Genomic DNA, 20,600 nt, shown 5'->3' with positions numbered 1-20,600 from the left:
ACTACAGGCAGGAAACAGGAGACTTCCGTCATTGCCTGATTGAAATCTACTTTCGTAAACGTAATGACGAAGCTCAAGGAATTGGACTCGTCTTAACATTATATGGCTGCACATTTGAGTCCCTTCCTCTGCTCAGTCTGTTGCTTTTTGTTTTTTAAGCTGGAGTACAACTGTGGAAATGATACACAGCTTAAACAACACATACAGAATAAGAAAAATCTTTCTCTAAAAGAGAAAAACCACAGCAAAAACCGCATAGCAGTGAAACTAAGGCAAAAACTCACAAAGGTGGAGAAAACACTATTTTAAAAACAGCTTAAAACTTCCTCGCAAAGACTTTCAAACACTAATAACTTTAAAATCACTGAATTTAATTTTTTTTGTGGGTCATTAGTGTATTGTAAGACGCATTCATGTGTTGCCACATAAACAGCCTTAAATAGCTATCAAAAACCTCCTAAAGATGGAATTGAAAAGTTTTGTGGAGATGCAGTAGAATTAGTTAGTTTCCAGTAAGTTAAATTTAGTTCGTGCTGTACATTCTTAAATACATCTTGACTACGGTGGCCGTAGCCTATTAGCAAGTTAATTCAAGATCGACCATTCCTCTTTCTTCATGGTTGTCCCTCAACTCTTTTGCTCTGGCTTATTTAAGGCATTTACTTTTTTCTATATAGAACTTTATTGTTGTGTGTGCCTTGTGATGTATGATCTGCTATTTTATGTTCACATATGCCACACTGTTTTATACAAATGCTAAAAAAAAAAATTAAAGATCGACCACTTATTGCATGTTTTTTACGAAGAATACCTGAATGCAGCATCTATGTTTCCTGTGTCACGTGACAGAGGAGACGGTCGTTCTGCGGCTGGTGATGTGACAACGCTGCTAGGGCTGGTTAGCAAGTTTGTTTTTCTTTCGCATCGTTCCTCCTCAGAATCAAGAGAAGTGACAAAAGATGGACAACAGCGGGAAAGAAAAAGAAGCGACGGCTTTAATGGCCGAGGCAGATAAGAAAATAAAATCATCGCAGTCGTTTTTCGGAGCGCTTTTTGGGTGAGTATGTCTGTGAGCTAGCGTTATTGTTTAGCTAGTCCTGTCAAGCTGTGGGCCAACTATGCGGAAGGTGTCTAGCTAGCTAGCTAGTTATTCTATTCTATAGTCATTTAGCAGACACTTTTCTCCAAACCGACTTACATCTGACATCTTGCATAGTTAACGTTGTCTTTTTTTCCTCAAATATGTTAACAGCACTGCAATTTAGAACTGCGTTCTATTTTCATCGTTAAGTCAGTGCTATGGACGTGTATTCAAACTACGTCTGTTTATACAGATGTACAGTTATCTTTCATCTTAGAACTGCTGAACATGTCTGGAAACAGTATGTTACTATTTACGGTCATAAACGGGGAATACGTTACATTGCTCTAATGCTGCATTGCCTGGACCAGATACAACAGAGCACCACTGCCCTGAATGAGGAAAACTTTGTAATTTAACAAGACCTGTAGTGGTTGGACACTTTGTACTTGCATCACTGTGGGGCGCCATCTCATGGCAAAGTCATTTACTGCAAATCACGTGTCAATCACATTTGTTTACAGTTGAGTTCAGACGTATTCCTGAGTTGGTTAAGATTTAGGAAGACATGTGGTCAACCTTTAGAAACCGGTTAAACTGGGCATAAGTACAAAATTACGCAGTACTTGGAAATGTGTAACTGCCCATATAATTGTGACTGACATTCTTGTCAAGACCTGAACAATTTTATTTATTCATGTGTTAATCAAGGGAGTTACTCACAATTTTTTGTAATTTAATCTGCTATAGTATAAAGTTATTAGGGCAAAATTTGATATTTGTCAACATTTCCAGGTGCTGTTTAACTAAATCTATATTCTCTGACACAGGAGTTCCTCCAAGTTGGAAGAAGCCTGTGACATGTATGTAAGGGCAGCCAACATGTACAAAATGGCCAAAAATTGGTGTGGTAAGCGCCCAGTGATTTCCTCAGTTTACATATTTGTGTTTGGAAATGTTTTCACTCCTTTAACATGCAGCTTTTTCTTTCTAGCTGCAGGAAATGCGTTCTCCCAAGCCGCTCATCTTCACCTGCAAATGCAAAGCAAACATGATGCAGCAACTAACCTTATAGATGCTGGAAACGCCTTCAAAAAAGCAGATCCACAAGGTACTTTTCACTCATCACCCAAGAGGTTATTGAACTGCTAATGTGCACCTGTAGTACTTGTTTTACAACTTGCCTCTGGAAACTCGTATAACAAATGTAGAATAGTCTCTCTTTGGTTTAAATATGACTAACTAAAGAAAAGTGCTCTTAATCTCAAATTAAAATAATGATTGGTATTTGAGCACACTTTGCTTTTTGATAGCACTTCTGTGGTTTAGACTTGCACACAGTTTCAGCGCTACATTTTCATATTGTGTTAATTATTCCATCAGTTAATCGAGTAATTGGATAAGAAATGTTTTTAGCCTTATAAAAAGACAACAATAATATTCAAAAAATTGTATTAAAAGCACTGGAAAAATCATAAAACAGAATCCTCACTGAGCTAGCAGATGTTTCAAGATGCTTGTAGATGTTGTGAAGCATATATAGCAATGCATCGTCCACTCCCACCCCTTTCCTATAAGCAAACTGCAAGGGATCTAGAAAATCTGAGACTTGACTACCAAGATGACCCAGAACAAGTCTTTCCAAGCATTTCATAATGTGTGAGGTCAGAGCTATGGGTCTGAGGTTAGACAGAGAGCTTCTGATGTTGGTTCTTTTGGCAGTGGGAGTTATACATGATGTTTTCCAAACTGCTGGAATTTTAGATGTAGACAAGGACATAGAAAAGATATAATGCAGAATAGCTGACAGCTGATCAGCACAAACTTTCAGAGTGCGTTGGTGCACACCATCCGTGCCTGCCGATTTATTCGGATTGAGACCTTTCAGCTGCCATTGGACACCGTCCACACTCAAGACAATAGCTGGACTCTGTCCTCACCTGTTACCCAAAGCTTATTGTTAGCATATATTTTCACACGCCTACAGGGGATAACAGACTCAACACAAAAATCTATGTAGCAAGTGACTACGTCAGTGATACTGTCTATATCATTACTGCTGCCCAAGAGTACAGTCCAGTCAGTACAACCAAAGCAGCCTCTTAAAGTTTCACATGCGTTTTCTGACCACACGCGGACAGGTTTGGTCATAATCGATTGCCTCTGAACAGTAGGAACATAACTCGAGGCAATGCTTATGAGGTTGTGATCCGATTGATGAAGTGGAGGGAGCCGCTTCACAATGACGTTTTCCTTAATGTTTGTATAAAACAAGTCAATGGTTTTTGTCGCCCCTCGTTGGACATTTCACCATTTATTTGAAGGAAGGGAGGGTGGCGGAGAGAGATCAGTGGTTGAAGTCCCTGTTAATGATAAACAGTGCATCAGGAGAAGAGCTCTGCAAGTCATGTGTGACTTTGTAAACAATTTCTGTGGCAGTCTTTCTATCCCCGATGGAGGAATGTACACCACTTAAACAATGACATGGGAAAACTCACGGGGAAGATAATAGGGCCTACAACTCGCCGCAAGAAGTTCAATATTCGGATCACAAATTCTCTTTACCGTAACATGACAGGGATGACACCATCGCTCATTCACGAATAGGCAGACACCTCCACCCACTTTCTTGCCGGTCTTCGCTGGATCCCTGTCCAGCCTTTGAAGTGAAAATCCACTCAGTTTAATATGCAAATCTGGAATCCTCTCACTGAGCCAGGTCTCCGTAAAGTACAGCAGGCTGCTCTGTCGGTAAAGGCGGTCGCATCGCATGCAGGCTGTCAGCTCATCCACTTTGTTGACCAGGGAACGAACATTTCCCATTATAACAGAAGGTAATATAGGCTTATACCCCTCCTGTTGCTCCTTACACGGACACCTCCTCTGTGTCCTCTTTTTCTGGGTTTGGATCTAATACCCGACCAGTTGGGGTAGTGCTCCAGTCCATCTGCAATGAGTGGCTGAAGCCGGAGTAGCTCTTGCCGGCTATAGGTAATGACAGGCGGGTGTGGTGCAGTTCCGTCCTGGATTGTCTGAGCAATGTTCCAAACAAATATTACCCATAGGCACAGGAGGCAAACTAAGAAACTCTTATTAGATACATCCATCTTCACAGTGTTAACTTTGTAAAACACTGAACACTTAGGCACATAAAAAAGACACACTACACTGCAGACCCACAGGTGGCAGAGTCGCTGCAGCCGGGCATTGCCTCCAATATTTGTGGAAGGGGGCATTCTGCCTATACTTCATTGGTCTATAGGGACATTTATCCAACACACTAAACTCTAGTAGCTGTTTTTGAATTGTTTACCGTAGTGATAAAAAGCCTGGGTTGAACTCAGTTAGAAGGATATACCAGGGTCGGATTGCACTGTCATTAAAAGGAATAAACACACTGTAATGGTTTTATTTGAGATTTTTTTTAATTTTTTTATTTCTCATCAGAAAAGTACCAATATGAATAAAAAAGGTGTTATGTCACAGTTCCAGCAACAAATATCACAGATTCTTTACTAGTGATCATCTCAGTCATACTGATGTATATAAAGTGAATTGTTACCTTGTGTTAGTTCTAAGTTGGATGTGGTGACTCGGGCTATAGCGAAAGGCGCATGTGGTTTTAAAATGAACAAAATCTAAAATATAAATGGCTTCAAACTACAGTATGAGCTTGTTATAGGACAGTAACATGTGAAGCACATTGCCCACCAATCAGTGCAGTAGAGGTCACATCCATTCACTCACACATACTCGTGTTCCTACAGCACTTCCTAGTCCACACTGGACATTAAGCTCTTCTTTCTATCATACAGTTGGTGTATCAGTGTTAATTGCAGTCATCACAGCCCTAGTTGGGGAAGAAAGGACTGTCCCAACCAATGAAATGCTGTACAGAAAACTTCCTTAACTGCCAATAAAACATAAATAAACCTCACAGACCCTTGTTTCCCTCGTGGAGAGAAGAGAGTTTGTGTGGAGTTTAGTTGTGTGAAGGTTTTGTTACAAGTGTCTCAGAGTTTGTCTTTTAGGTACAAAATTCTCACCTTAAACACTCATACTCTTTAAGTTTACTCTAACATAAACATTACTTATTTAATTTGTATGTATTTTTGACCATATTGAATGATTTTAGTGGCTTGATATCAATTTGTAATTTATCTCAACAGAGGCCATAAACTGCCTAAACCGAGCTATTGAGATATACACGGATATGGTGAGTTTATTTACATAGTATTTTTTAATAACTCTTGGGGATTTCACAGAGCCATATGTTTTGCATTTGATTTGTTTACTTATATTTCTTTTCATCTGTGTTTTAGGGACGTTTCACTATTGCAGCTAAACACCACATCAGCATTGCTGAGATATATGAGACAGAGCTGGTTGACATTGACAAGGTCAGATACAAGAAATGCAAATGACTCCCTTTGGTTTGTGTTTGTTTTACTTCCAGGAAGTATTGTTGCATTTCATTCAGCTCAAACTCATTTCTGTTTCAGGCTATTGCTCATTATGAGCAGGCAGCAGATTATTATAAAGGTGAAGAATCCACCAGGTACCTCCTTTTTAAATGCATTTTGTATTTTTACATTCAGTTTAATGTGTTGCCTGAGAAACTTCTTGATTTCTCCTTTTTTAGTTCAGCAAACAAGTGCCTTCTGAAAGTAGCAACATATGCAGCTCAGCTGGAGCAGTACCAGAAAGCTATCGAGATCTATGAACAAGTGAGATAACCCTCAATAACAAACCACCTGTAACTTCCTGGACCGTGATGATAAAGAAAACTGTACTCTCTGGTTTTAGGTTGGAACCTACGCAATGGACAGTACGCTCCTGAAATACAGTGCCAAGGATCACTTCTTCAAAGCAGCACTCTGTCACTTCTGTGTAGACATGTTTAATGCAAAGGTAAACAGTGACGCACAACTCGTGTCTTTTGTAGTCGGTGTTATTCGAGCTGTTGCTTTAATATTCATCTGTTGTCGCCCAGCTCGCAGTGCAGAAATATGAAGAAATGTTTCCAGCCTTTTCAGACTCGAGAGAGTGCAAGCTGTTGAAGGTATTGTACTGGAGCCTGTTGCTTTTCTCTACATTTTTACATATAACTTGGCTTTCTTCTGCACGACAGTATGTTTTTAAATGTGGTTGTTTTTCTCCTCTTTACCAGAAACTTCTAGATGCATATGAAGAACAGAATGTGGATGCATACACTGATTCGGTGGGTGTGCCGTTTTCTACCTCCATAGTGGAAATTTTTGCACAGTTGGGTGTTTCTGGAGTGACACCACTGATCTGGGTCATTACATGCTTTAAGCTTCAAACAATGACTTTTTGCTAGTTCTTGTTATAACATAAACCTGTAAAACCAGACATTTGTGGACAGGAACTATGTGTAACTTCCTCCCAGTGTCAGATCAGTATCTCTGTCTTTGTAAAGAGAAATACTGTTAAACCCAACTAACAAGTCTGGTAAAAGAAGATATAATTGAACAAGAGAACAAACCGGCTGGATGAAATCAGCTTTTTGTCATATTTACCAACGTTTGAGATAATTTTGTGAATATTTCCAGGTGAAGGAATTTGACACGATTTCACGGTTGGACCAGTGGCTCACCACCATGCTTCTCCGCATCAAGAAAACCATACAGGATGACGAGAGTGACCTTCGCTGACTCGCCTCCCAATTCCTCCTGAAGTCCTCAGTGACTGATTTTCATCTTTCTTCTTGCCTAAAGCCTCCTACTTCCATTCAAGCAACATCCTTAAATTTTATGTTTCTGTCTTGCCACTTGCAGTATTTTTTTTTGTCTTTAAATCCACTCAAAACGATCCTCTCTTAAATCTTTATAAAATAGGTATGAATACTGTTAACACTACTATTCTCCTGAGTGCACTCTGCACACAGTATGTTAGGTATTGGTCCAACATTGGTCACAACATTCATACCAGCAGACTTATGTTACTATGTTTTCTTTGTTTTTTGACAGACGAGTGGAGGTCAGCTGTCAAACTATTTGGATTACAAAATATAGTTTCCAAAATGTGCTTTAGAATAAAGTAAATTAGCCAAAGTGGAGATATTGATGAATGATGTGACCTTGGTTGTTGCTTCTTCTGAGTGCTGAAGAGTAGTGTAGGTCGTATTCGGGGACTCGTTGGCTGCATACTTTTTCTACAGTTATTCCACAGCAAATATCCCCTCTGCCTTATACCGCGCTCAGGATGTGGACAGCTAGATTTGATGAAGAAAAAGAAATCATAAATAATAATTCTATTTCAGATGTTGATTTGTTTGATAATTATTTTTGTCACTTCCATTTAAAGCGGTTTTATTCCAGAAAAAGAGGCCAAAAAAGGGCCGTCATCTTTGTGAGCATTTGCATGGTTTGGAATGAATGAGGAACATTTAAGTTCCCTGTTGTATAAGAGTGTTTTAGTTTTTGTTATTGTCTAATCTAAAACCAGGCTGAATAAACTATTTTTATTGCCTGCAAAAGATGCAATACACGGAAGTAAAAAATAAATAAAAATAAAGAGCTTTACTGATCTGAACACTGTGCTCGTTTTACCCCCCTGAGTTTGTCAGAGAATTGGTCTTAAATAATTTGTGATGTTTAATGTAAAATGTTTGAATAAACCTGAGTACATCGTCTGGGCGTGGTTTCTGTAGGTGTGTATGCTTTGTTGTGTGTTGAGCAAGCAGTTCGCTTCTCAGTCGCTCTACAGGTTTTACGGCAAATGTGTGGTGGATAAATGAATGATGCTACTTTCTTCTGATCGGCTGGAAGGACTCGTGGAATTCTCTCCTTTTCGGGTAAATACCGCATCGTGTTTTAATTTTTTTTTATCACGCTTTATTATAAAATTATTAATGCCGTATAATTTACAGTGGCGCTGAAGCTAATTTCATCTTTAAAGCGATTCAGACTAGAAAGATAACATGAAACTAGAAGTTTAGATTCAGTGTTTAATAAAGGCTGAGTTCAGCTGTGATGGTAACACCCACAGTTAAATCAGCGAGGCGCCTGGGGATTTTTCTCCGGGCTGTTTTTCTTTTTATACTCAATTATCTTCTAATTGAACACTGGGGAGCAGATTGTCAGCAGCTACATCCCAGAAGACTTTCCTGCAAGACCAATCGTTAAAGTTGGAAAATGTATGCCTGTTTATATGTGGCATATTAAACTCGGGTAAGATTTTAGAAAAACTAACTCAATCTACATATTATTTCCTCCTTCGTGTGAGGCTTTTTAGAGGTACTTTGCAAACTATTTTAATTGAAGTGAGTTGAGTATTTAACAAGATAAGTCCTTCTTTAATAAGACGACTCTGATGTTGATCACAACTGAGTAGTTTATTTTTAAAGTAATAAGATTTTTATCTGTGTTCAGTATGAGACGTTTCAAAGTGGTGGTCGAGCCTAACTTGTTTAGCTTCCGTCAGATGTTGAGACACCTACGTACATTATTGTATATTTGTAAAGACGGTGTTATATGGGTCGGTTGTTCAAACGTAATCCGATCAGATTGCAGTTATGGGATAGGATCAGATCTTGAAAATGGGGGGCCGGTTGTTCAAAAAATTTTATTTAAATTAAATTAAAATAAAATTTAATTTAAAAAAGCTATCCGGATTTGGGAATCCCATTTTTCGGGACGGCGGATCACGAAATCCGGCTTGTTTTTACCCCAGTTGTTTAAAGCAAAATAGGATTGGATCACCCTGACCAAATCCTGATTTTCGGCATGTAGCCTAAATCAATGTGCGCTGCAGGCCATTTGAAGAACAACAGGTAGATGACTTAACTTCTTGCGAGTGCAACCACAAGGAGCATGTAACATGATATCTGCATATTTTCTTGCATAGTATTGCGACCAGGCGGACTGTCGCTCTCTGACAATGTTAATGACGCACCTGAGCCCTGCCCCCACCTCTGGCATCACATTTACCCCTTCACACACTCATGTGATGGGTCAGGAGCACCTCGACACGAGCTCGACAGGCCGAGAATCGAACCACATGCACCAAATAAAAAGTTCTGTTATTTGATTAATTGTTACGTTGTACCACATGTTCTTCCTGAAATCCGCCTTGTAATCCTACCCTCTGCTGGGATCAGGATAATCCTGTTTATTTGCATCAAAGTTATCCGGATTCTACTCAAAAGTTTTGAACAACCCAAACTGAGGGTTTTATCCAGATAACCAGGATTGGATTAAGTGATCCAAGCCGATTTTGGAATCCAGATTGCCCTTTTGACCAACCCGATTTCACGATTTGATCCTATTCAATAACTGAAATCCGATTGGATTACGTGTATTCTTTCTTCGTTTGAGAATCTTGATTGTACTGAACAACTGGATGTTTTAAAGGGAAAGACTGCTCTTCCTTTGATGTTAACGACAAGCCCTTGGCCTGACAATTTCTGTGATAAGGTGTTAAAATTGTGCGCAGATCTGCTAAATGAAAATTTTCATTATATTTTCCTGCAATCTTTGGATTTGCAGACTGTTCCCATGATTTGAAAACATTCTGTAATTGTCGCTGTGCCAAAGTGCAGCTCCCTGCTGTATTAAATGATTTTAGACCTGTAGCAATGACCTCTCTTGTTATGAAATCTTTTGAAAAGTTTAATCTCATGTTGAACACTACTTTTACCCATTTCAGTTTGCATAGAGTGGGTAGAGGTATGGAGGATGCTGTTGTTACTCTCTTGCACTTGTATAAACACCCAAATGCACCAAAACTCATGCCAAAGTTTTTTTCCAGCGCTACGGGTGGGCCCACGATAACTTAAACAGCATAATGCGTTCTTTAAGCTATCACGATATTTAGTGCGAAGTCATGCACAGAGTAGGAGCAGACTGATACCTCTGGAGAATGGACACGGTCCAATGAAAACATGAAGGAAGGAGCAATGGTCAGGTGTGACACAGCAAAAATCAACCACTTCCAGCAATGTGACGAGAACAAGCAATAGTAGCCATAGTAACCACAGGTGTAAGTCACAAATCTTGGTGTTATTTTGGACTCTTAGCTCAGTTTGAACAGCCCTATTAAATCAAAAGTCAAATCAGCCTTTAACTACCTGAAGAATATATCTACACTAAGATAACTGCTGGCTCAGAAAGATTTAGAAAAACGTTTGTTTTCAGTGGTCTTGACTACCGTAGTGAAGTTTTTACAGCTATCTAAAACATATCACTGAGACTATTTGAGACAATCCAGTATGCTGCTGGTTGTGTTGAAAGACTACAGAAAGGGAACATACCAATCCGGTTCTCAGAATTTTACACTGGCTTCCTCTCCACGAAAGAGCACAGTTTCAAATGTTGATCTTGGTGTGCAATGAATAGTTAAAAATACTGTATATCTGCAGAGTTAAAAATAAATCAACATTTAGTTATTATGCTGCTAATATATGAAACAAACCACCAGAAAACCTGAAATCTGCTCCAAACCTTAGTTCTTTTTAAACTTGAGTATTAAAACTTTTTTTTGCTGCTGCTTCAATTAAGATTTTCTTGTGCTGTACATGCTTAGAAAACAAAACAGACAAAAAGACATTTGGTTGCTTTATCTATGAAAAGTGTTTTAATTTGTCTATATAAAAACACATCTTTACCAAAGATTTCATGTCCAGTTTTAGAAGAAATGGAAATCCATCATCAAACCCCATAATTAGTTTCTATTTACAATTTGTGAATAAAGAATTTGTATTGGCTGCTTTAGTTCATCAAAGTAAATACAAGACATACTGGAAATACTGGTATATACAAGTCTATGGTAAAATACTTTATGAACCTAAAACAAAACAAAACAAAACGAAACAAAGTGGTACAGATGTTTAACTTTATGTCTTTACCAGTTCTTAGATGTGATGTGGTAATTTTAAGAATATTTCCTGGAATAACTGGAATACACATTCATCATTATAAGACAATAGACAATTGCCATAGTTATTTTGTAAGTGGAAAGTTCAGTAACCAAAAAGCGTAGCTCTTTTTGCCCATTTACAAAGTGTGATCAGCATAAAGCAATATTCATCCAATCTTAACACAAGTAGATAAAATGCAAAGCAAAACGCACAAACTTCAGATTGGTTATCACTGAAAAGTCTTAAGGGCGTTTACAGAAGATAAAAGAAATTCAACCCCAAGAATATAATTCCCAGAGCACGACATATTAAATGAATGATACAAGAAGAAAATAATGATTTTGCACAATCAAATCTTAATATGAAGAAGTTAAAAAGGAAGTGGGAAAAATGTTGATAGATACATCATGTTTTAGAGATGATCCAAGCATAAAATGGGCTACATTAGGATTTTTGGAATGAACTCTGAAGAAAAACTTAACTTATCATCACTGATTCTTCTAACAAGACAATGATTTTAAACATACGCCAGTCTAACAGCTAAATGTGTCCAGAATGACCCAGCAATGATTGTTTTTGTCATATCTAAGTCTCCTGTCACATGTATCTGTTTTTGTTGGCAGGTGCATCAGGAACGTCACCTCCTGGCAGAGGCTGTGTAACCCGTGATCATCTCCCTGAAAAACCAGTCCACACAATTTGGTTTACTTACTCTGAGCCAATGCGTTGCATTAAGAGCATAAGTGTGATAGTGTTTTTGACTTCTATCTTTCTTATCATCCTCTACTCGACCCTGCACCTGGAGTTGTCCCACTCTGTCAGGGCTTCACTGCAGGACCTCCAGAATGAACCTGACCTGAACAATGCTGCAAAAAATTCCTTCAAGGAGGAGAGCCTCAACAGTCCTCTCCCAGATGTCAACACTGTCACAGTTTCTCAGGGCATGGTGAACTTTGATTTCCATGATTTCTCAGTTTCTCAGGGCTTTAGAGAGATCATCCCTCAGAATGGAGGGTACTGGAACCGACTGCTGTTTTCAGCCTTGAGAAGTTTGGACAACAGAAAAAATCCTTTAATAAACAAGCTTCCTTGGCTTGGCTGCAGGCAGGAGAATCAACAGCTTCTACAAATCAATGTTCATGACTTTAACTCTTACCCTGATTTGTTTCAGTCTTTTCTGCAAGGCATGAACTGCATGTCCCCTCCGGTTCTGATCAATCAACCCAACAAGTGCATCCCCAAAGACAAAAACGGGGACAAACAGACCTTCCTGCTTTTTGCCATCAAGTCAACACCAAGAAACTTTGAGAGGAGACAAGCAGTGAGGGAGACGTGGGGTAGAGAAGGGGAGTATCAGAATGGGCTAAGAGTGCGCACTGTGTTCCTACTTGGTAGCACCTCAATGGACGACCCCGACCTCAGCGCACTGCTGTCGTATGAAGCAAAACACTTTGGAGACCTGCTGCAGTGGGACTTCCACGACTCCTTCTTTAACCTGACCCTCAAAATGAGCGTATTTATGAAGTGGACACTGAAAAATTGCCCTCAGGTCTCCTTCATCTTCAGTGGGGATGATGATGTTTTTGTCAACACACCTTTATTGCTCACTTACCTGCAGTCTCTGGAGGCTTCAAAAGCATCTCAGCTGTATGTTGGACAAATAATTAGCTCAGCAAGCCCCCACAGAGACTCTAGAAACAAATACTACATTCCTCAGAGCTTCTACGATGGACCATACCCCGCATACGCTGGTGGAGGTGGTTTTGTTTTCTCAGGAGCTTTGATGCAGCCCCTATTTTTAGCTTCTCATGTCATTCCTTTCTACCCTATCGATGATGTTTACATGGGTATGCTATTTAGGGCTTTAGAGGTTTCTGCTGAGGCCCACACAGGATTTCAGACGTTTGATGTCAAACAGCAAGATCGTGCAAATGTTTGTGTCCATAAAGGCCATATTCTGGTTCATCAGCGTTTCCCACAGGAGATAAAGAAGATATGGAACGCCATCAACAGTCCCATGCTGACTTGTTGAACTAATTGACAAGCAAATTCCCTTTTTTTTTTCTTTTTTTTTATAAACTAAAGGCTTATTAATTATACATTAGGGAAAAGCAGAGCAATTCTGCTTGGAGTATTTTAGTAAAGCAATTTTTAAAATGTCTGCATATCTCTATAGGAAGACCAGTTTTACCATGAAGGGAGAAAAAAAAAACAAATGCAAATGCTGATATCCTGCGGACATGAGCATTTGCATGAATTGTTAGCCTACTTTTACTTATCTACAGAATTTAAATAAAACCTCACAATGACAAATGATCTACTGTTTATTTCAATACAAGTGAGCTGTACAGAAGTACAGTTCTGGGAGTCAGAATAGTGTAACAACATTTCAGCAAACCAGACCATCTAAAGTTTAAGTTTGTGCTGTATACTAGGAAGCATTAAAATTGCAAAGGTAACATTAATCACCTCAACAATACACAAAGAAAACACCAGAACCACAGAAGAGGACCAGGACAGGAAAAAGAAGAAAGAGTAGGTTGAACCGTCAGTTTCTGCTGCTCAGTTTGTTGCTCATATCCCCTGGAGGAATTAGAAAAGCATGAACATGGTATCTGCTTTTAACTTAAGGCACAAGAACCCCAGAGAAATGAAGCTTATTGAAATGTTTTGTGCAGAATGAAACAACACATTTAAACTCCATTTCATGAATACATTATAAGTGGTAACTCAGGTAATCTCAGTCCTCGCCCACACCCATTTTTGTTCACTAAATCACAACTTGTCCGACTTATTCGTGGAGCAGTGGAGTTATTTATCATACAGGTCGAGAGGGTAGTGCTCTTTGTACTGCTGCACGTGCCTCCACAGGGATTCCCTCTGCTTGTTCAGGTTGGGGGTCATCTCGTTGTACACGTCAGTGAACAGCAGTTCGGGGTTGGGTTTTAGGCGCCTCTCCGCCCTCTCAAACGCCTCCATCACAGTCTTACGGGATTGCTTCCGCCAGCTCCGCTCGTCATCTTCGCTCCACCAGCTGCGTGCCGTCATGTAATGCCTCAACCTGGAGATGGGATGATCCTGCTTGTCCCAGTAGTTCACTTCATCCACTGAACGGTAGGCTGAGCTGTCGTCGCTGGTGCTGTGGTGACCAATTCTGAGAAATATACAGCAAAATGACTCAATTCTTTTAAGTGAAAATACATTAAAAAGACTTTATCATAATCATAAAACTTCCACTGGTACACTTCTTTTTATCTTTTTTTTGGATTGAATAGGACACTAGACATAAAACTACCCCAAACAAACAGGTTTCAAACAGACGCAAACACTTGTGTTAAACACATGGAGTTAAATTAACAGCTGTGTCAGAAGCAACAAATCAGCACCGAAGTTTGATCGTAGACAACACTTTTTCCCATGAGACGTTTTATCAAAGCAAATTTATGACAGAATCAAGGAAGTGGCTGTTAGACCTGATTGAAAAGATATTGTTCAAATACAGATAGTGGCATTATCTCGGGCATATGCAGGGCTTATAAACACAAAAACACATTCAACCCTATACATTAAAAGAGGAAACGGAAGCAAGTATAGGTAAGATAAGAAGAAAGCAAGTAGATGGTAGATGATAATATGGGCATTTTATGTAGCAACACACAAAACAAATGCAAAGACAAGACATAATATATGCAATACAAGAAATGTTTGGAAGTAATCTGCCTCTGGAAAGTAATATTTTGCTTTTTGGATTAATGTTCAATGAATGTCCACAAAATACTTGTTCAATATTTTGTTGATGACACAAAAAAGGCCCTTATGAAAGAATGGCTTTTACAAGATAGTCTAACATTAACGGACATTTACAGGATGAAGAGAACAACAACAGAGGTAATTTACGATTCAGACTACTTTGTTTGAACTATATTCTTCCATACAGGCCGGATTTTACCTCTGCTAACCTTAGATAATACTCTGTGTAACATTCATTTTAAAAGCTTTCACAGAAAACGTTAAACAGTGGCTGAAAACAAAACAAGAACGTGCCCACCGATGAAACATAAGCAGGTCAGCACGGTCACGTTTGTAGATTTATATCAGGTATATATAAATTAGGTGTATATTGTTTTTTTTTAAATTAGTTTTGTTTGTGCAGTTTTATGTTGGCATTGTTTATATTGTTAAGGCTTATTTGTTTTTTTTCCTTCATTCTTCCTCTATGAAAAGCCCAACCAGCGACGAGTTGTGAATTAGCTTAATGCTATACACTGTGTCACAATGGGGAGATGCACTTGTTGATATGTATGTATACACATAAGTTTCTTAAATCGTTTAATTTTCTTTTAAGGAATCTCTGACTTTGTCATTGGCAGGTCATGCGCACCATGTGACCGCCTACCTGTCCACCTAATTTGCCTACCCAAATTTCCCTGAGGGCTCTCCGAAGGTATTAATAAAGTATTTCTATTTTATTCTATACTCAGAGCAGGTGTCTTTGATTGTCTAAACATGAACTGAGCTTATTGACAAACATTTTGCCATTTGCCCCGACGAAGGCCTTTTAGGCTGAAACGCGTCGACATTGACATGTTTTTATTAGATTAGCCATGATATAATAAAGGCTTTTTATTCAACATCTCCCCGAGTGCCTCAGCTATCTTCTAATGTGTTTTACCTGAATCCCAGAACTGAAGGGCACCAGTGGAATACTATATTTTCTGTACCCAGGAAGCACTCCTTGCATTTTGTTGTTTTTTTTTCATAGATATTTCATTATTTGATTTGTAAATCCTATCAAATAAGAAGGAACTATTTCCCCTCAAATGTGTAAATACTTATGGGGCTTCAACAGTCATTTGTTCCCTATTGACATGAGGGTGGGCAGATATGCCAGATATCCCAAAAGGGACCATAGGTCTGGCCAGTAAGGAAATAAATCAAATCAAGTAAATCAAAATCCCTTTTTGCTTTTTAGAGGAAATTTTGTTTGCAAAAACAAACATCCAACATGTTGTTGGATGTTTCTAACAACAACATTCACAAAACCTCAGTGATGACTCAGGATTGCTGGATGAGTGTTCACTGACCTGTAGGTCATTGCCTCAATAAGGAAGGGCTGGTTTTCAGCCACGGCCCTGCGCCTCGCTTCCTTTGTGGCGTTGTACACAGCAAACACATCATTACCATCAACACGGATGGACAGCATGCCATAACCCGGACCACGAGCAGCTGTTCAAAAAAGGAATGAGAGGTGTGATCATGAGAGCAGCGGGAGATCTTAAATCGGATAAGAATCTGAGACAGCTTACCAATGCCGTCTCCCCTGTACTGTTCATTGGTGGGGGTGGAGATAGCATAGCCATTGTTACGACAGAAGAAGATGAGTGGGCACTCAAGGGTGGCTGAGAAATTGAAACCAGCGTGTGCATCCCCTTCACTTGCCGCCCCCTCTCCGAAGTAACAGATTACAGCACGATTCATGTTTTCTCTCTTGAATGCGTATGCAGCTCCGGCCGCTGTGGCACACACATAAATGAAGATGTATCATTTTTAATTTTTTTTTAAATCCTTAGAAACTACCAGGCTTAAAGCTCACCCTGAGGAATCTGTGTGGCCAGAGGGGAAGAGATGGTGACAAAATTCAAGTCTCTAGAGCCATAGTGGACAGGCATCTGCCGTCCCTTCCCGAGGTCGTCAGCGTTGGCATAACACTGAGCCATAAAGAAATCAAGAGGAAAACCACGGTACATCAGCACTCCTGTTGGGCCAAACAAGCATTATTACTCACACCATAAGAGAACCTGGTTGATTTCTGTTCAAATTTCATCACAATATCCTAAAAACATCGACACAAATCACTTACAGGACTGGGTATGATTTGCCTATGATTTGTCATGTGATAATTATGCACCAAGATAACAGTAAGACAGGTTTTGATACAGATACAGGATTTTGCATGACAAAAGAATATAAAGAAAGTGAACATATATAAAACCATACAATTAACTAAGTATCTATAGATATATGTGTGTATAAATAAGTATATATAGAAGGGATGTGCATAACTAGTCAACTAAACAATTATTCCAAACGGTGCCCAAAGTTTTTTTTTCTTTTTAAGGTCGACAATTTTGTTGGAGAAGTCATGTGTCATTGTACAGAAACATGGTGCTGTTTACAGCGCTGTTTAAAAAAACAGAGTGGCCCCTTTAAGAATGACGAGCTAGAGAGGAGGAGAGACCAAGAGCACAAAGCAGGAGTCAGAGCAGTAGGGAGGGAAAGGAAGGGGGGTCAGGGAAAGTCGCTGTGAGAAACTGCCTGTTTAGCGGTGAGTTTTTGCTTCCAGCTTTAGCAATAAGCACCACACAGCTCGTCTAGTTTCACCAGAGTCCCGTGTTTGCTTCACCAATACTGGTTCAAGTGAAGGGAGCTCACCATGAAGCTAGCAGCAGTTTCACCCAGGAAGAATAACCTCTCTTCCACCTCCTGACCTTGGCGTGGAGGCGGAAACTTTACCAGCTGCTTCTATCAGAGTTTGACTTTTTGTCATTTCACTATTGATGACAAATCGATTTAGAAAGGCCTCACTAGTTGACTTCAAAAATCACCTAAAATGCCCATCCCTAATATATAGGTATTTGTAAATGTATGATATGGATGAGTATACAAAAATGCAAATGTACATGTAGGTGTACGTATAGATATATATGCATGCATGTACACTTGCTGTATATATGTATATACAGGTATGTATGTGTGTTTAAAATATATATAAGTATAAGATTGCACATAATGATATATATGTATTTATTTTACTTCTGTTATTTTTCAAATAAGTGCATGTTCTGGTTGAAATGTTCGTACAAACAAAACCCCTTGTTACAAAAAAGAGCCATTTCTGAAAAACAACGAAATTCAGTTTAATCCTTACCAGCTTCTCTGTACTGCCCAAAAACCATGTCACTTAGCTCAAGAGCAGCAGCGCTGCCAATATGTGTCCCCTCCTCACCATAATTAGTCATATAGAAGGAAATACGACCCTGTAACAGAAACATTTACATCATATTTAAGCTGTTCAATTTTAAACAAGGAAATACTAGATAAAAAAAAAAATACTTGTCTCTGAGATTCATAAAGAATGCGATCCATTGTGTTCAGCAGTGTCATCTTCTGATAAAAATTCAAAACAGTCTCCTTGGAAAGCTGAGTAGAAAACAAAAGGACAGAGAACATTAAATAAACTAGTTCTAATAATAATAGTTCTAAATTTCATGATGTCACTTTTAATAATCAGGAACACAGTCAGGCTGGTTGTACCTGAGGGTCTTGAGAGGGGTTGATAATATTGCCCTGCCTGTCCATGACTCGGTACACTGGGATCCCAGAAATAACATTGGGCTGAATGAACTCAAGTTGATCCACAAACTCTGCTGAGGCTCCAGGGAACTGTGGCTTTTCCAGTGATGAGTCAAAGGGCTGCTGCTGGTGTGTGGTCTGAAAGATTGAATGCACACATTATTTATTAACATAATTGGAGATGTGCAAACAAAGGTGATGCCACAAAGGACGATTCATATTTCTCTTCATGATAATGACCACCCCCCCCAAAAAACAACAGTGCAGCTGCCATGACAGCTCCATGACATCCAGTGATGGGACTAACAGGTTTAAAATAAACACCATGGGTAATCTAAAGACTCTTTCTATTGTTATAATGCTACCATTACTGAGGATAAAACGCTACTGACAGCGCGTTACTATTGCAAGATAAGATTTGTTTTAGGTGACAATATGACAGAAACTGGAAAATACACTCAAGGTTTGAGTAGAATAGTTGCCGTGTTGTGTTCAGGTGTAACCGAAGTGGGTCCGCACCTTTTATTGCAGAGTTTTTACTCTATTTAAACCGGGCGATCAGACAGGGCATCAGCTGGATGACCCGCTCAGATCCAGCAGCTTGTTCGGCGAGAACGCCCCTTTTAACCACATAGGTGCAACAAACAACTCAGACTTGGTTTTCCAAGAAACGTACAAAATGTTCCAACCTGAGAATGATAATGTTGACTTTGTTTGTTCAGCAGATAACTTCACATTAGTATTATTCCTCAAACAACTTCTACTTAAATTATGATTCTGTTCAGCTGCTCTAGGCAGATTTTTTAGAACAGATTTTTGTGTCGCACAGAACAAGCTTGATTGTCTTAATTTGAATAAGGTGTGTTGCTTCCTTGGTCCCGCGGTTTAGGTGCTTTCATGCTTTGGCGCAGGTAAATACCCTGCAGGACAGTGGCCCTCGAGGACCCGAAGCAATTGTGGTAAGTTGTAACATGACCACAAACTGTAATCTCACATTTTCATAATGTCCACTTAGTACCTTTTAGTACTTTGTGAATTAAGACCGTTTTTATTACAGCAGGACTGGTAGAAAACGCTTTTAGGTGCATTGGACAAATCAGTTAGCAGAGGTTTTGGCTTAACGCCCCTTAGACTGGCCAATAGGAAGAAAGCTAGCTAAACCTTTAGCCTGCTGCTTTTTTAGCATCAAAGTCGAAATATAACGCAAAATGTTTTCGTTTAACTTCTAGCTCAGTTAAACTTTAACCATACATTGGCTAAAATGTCCCGGTTTCGTCATTTTGCTTTCACAGTGTTGCTTAGAAGAAGGAGCGTAATATATATATATATATATATATATATATATTTCTGAGAAGTACTTAACATAGCTAGCTAACCCACAACCCATCGCGATAACTGAATAAGTCAAAATGCGTGTTTATGAGAATCCTTCATCCTCCATTACTTCAATCCAAACGTCATTATCTTCACATTATCTTTTGATTAGTAACCCACTTTAATACGTTATATTTTAAACTCACTCCTTTAGCTAGGCCTTCCACTAACCTCTGTAGCTAGGACGACCTTACACATTATTAATCTTCCTCTCAAATAAATGCAGCTTCTTTAACTTACACTGACTCTGAAGGCTCTATGTTGAAGGAGCCTTGATGCCTTCAGTCCTGCCGTCTGACGGACAGCATGGAAACAGAGTCCATAAATTCTGCTCATGCTGCTCACAGCCGCCATCTGGACTCTCCACAGTCGATTAATACAAACAGCTCTGCGCGCTCGTGTGTCCTGAAGGATGCACTGCGCCGTATATATGTTAAAGTCGAGCAATAGAAACAACTAAATACAATTTAATCCCCTTGCTGCCATCCACAATCTCACACACTTTCAAGGCCAAAATTCCAGGCAACTAAAAGCAATCAAGTCACAGTCATAACCACATCCGGTGATTTCAAATTAAAACTGGTTCGCTACATTAAATATGCCCACGTTTAATGTCTAAAATAATGTTAGAATCCAATTTCCCTTTACTTCAGTTTTTAGTCTGCCCTTCACCTGGGGGGAATCAAACAAGATTAAGGAGCTTGTGTAAAACATGACTTAATACGACAGATCACTTCCGGTGTAAGCAATTTCTTAAAAAAAAAAAGAAAAACTTGAAATACTTAAGACAAAAAACAAGCCATCAAAAAAGTTATTGGCCAACTTCATAGTGGAATTTAAAAAGCTGCATCTTTTCGACTCCACATTCAAAAGAAAAAACAAAACAAAAAAACAAAAGATGAATGACTCTTC

The 20,600-nt window shown here is 39.2% G+C and overlaps 3 protein-coding genes across 4 annotated transcripts; 2 read left to right on the top strand and 1 right to left on the bottom strand.

Annotated features, from left to right (window-relative positions):
• The first annotated feature begins 837 nt into the window (after positions 1 to 837).
• Positions 838 to 7,736, top strand: napab (N-ethylmaleimide-sensitive factor attachment protein, alpha b). The gene is made up of 11 exons (XM_041995871.1): positions 838 to 1,057; positions 1,912 to 1,991; positions 2,076 to 2,192; positions 5,251 to 5,297; positions 5,404 to 5,481; positions 5,584 to 5,639; positions 5,724 to 5,808; positions 5,888 to 5,992; positions 6,075 to 6,143; positions 6,252 to 6,302; positions 6,655 to 7,736. Exons 1-11 carry the CDS (start codon positions 960 to 962, stop codon positions 6,754 to 6,756), a joined length of 888 nt encoding a protein of 295 aa, XP_041851805.1. The 5' UTR covers positions 838 to 959; the 3' UTR covers positions 6,757 to 7,736.
• Positions 7,737 to 7,791: 55 nt separating this feature from the next.
• b3gnt2l (UDP-GlcNAc:betaGal beta-1,3-N-acetylglucosaminyltransferase 2, like) lies at positions 7,792 to 13,248 on the top strand. Of its 2 annotated transcripts, none has more exons than XM_041995869.1 (2): positions 7,792 to 7,898; positions 11,585 to 13,248. In XM_041995869.1, exon 2 carries the CDS (start codon positions 11,683 to 11,685, stop codon positions 12,991 to 12,993), a length of 1,311 nt encoding a protein of 436 aa, XP_041851803.1. In that variant the 5' UTR covers positions 7,792 to 7,898; positions 11,585 to 11,682; the 3' UTR covers positions 12,994 to 13,248. The 2 variants fall into 2 exon arrangements, with proteins under 2 accessions (XP_041851803.1, XP_041851804.1); XM_041995870.1 differs by lacking the exon at positions 7,792 to 7,898 and adding an exon at positions 8,128 to 8,274.
• Positions 13,249 to 13,273: 25 nt separating this feature from the next.
• On the bottom strand, positions 13,274 to 20,322 carry bckdha (branched chain keto acid dehydrogenase E1 subunit alpha). Its single transcript, XM_041995868.1, has 8 exons — positions 19,929 to 20,322; positions 18,276 to 18,452; positions 18,075 to 18,161; positions 17,890 to 17,998; positions 16,555 to 16,716; positions 16,268 to 16,474; positions 16,046 to 16,187; positions 13,274 to 14,115 (listed from the first exon to the last, which is right to left on the bottom strand). Exons 1-8 carry the CDS (start codon positions 20,040 to 20,042, stop codon positions 13,773 to 13,775), a joined length of 1,341 nt encoding a protein of 446 aa, XP_041851802.1. The 5' UTR covers positions 20,043 to 20,322; the 3' UTR covers positions 13,274 to 13,772.
• Positions 20,323 to 20,600: the final 278 nt, after the last annotated feature.

This window comes from Melanotaenia boesemani, chromosome 9 (assembly GCF_017639745.1).
Source record: "Melanotaenia boesemani isolate fMelBoe1 chromosome 9, fMelBoe1.pri, whole genome shotgun sequence".
Lineage (NCBI taxonomy): Eukaryota > Metazoa > Chordata > Actinopteri > Atheriniformes > Melanotaeniidae > Melanotaenia > Melanotaenia boesemani.
The sequence above is the reverse complement of the archived record's forward strand: the minus strand, read 5'-3'. Positions and strand labels throughout refer to the sequence as shown.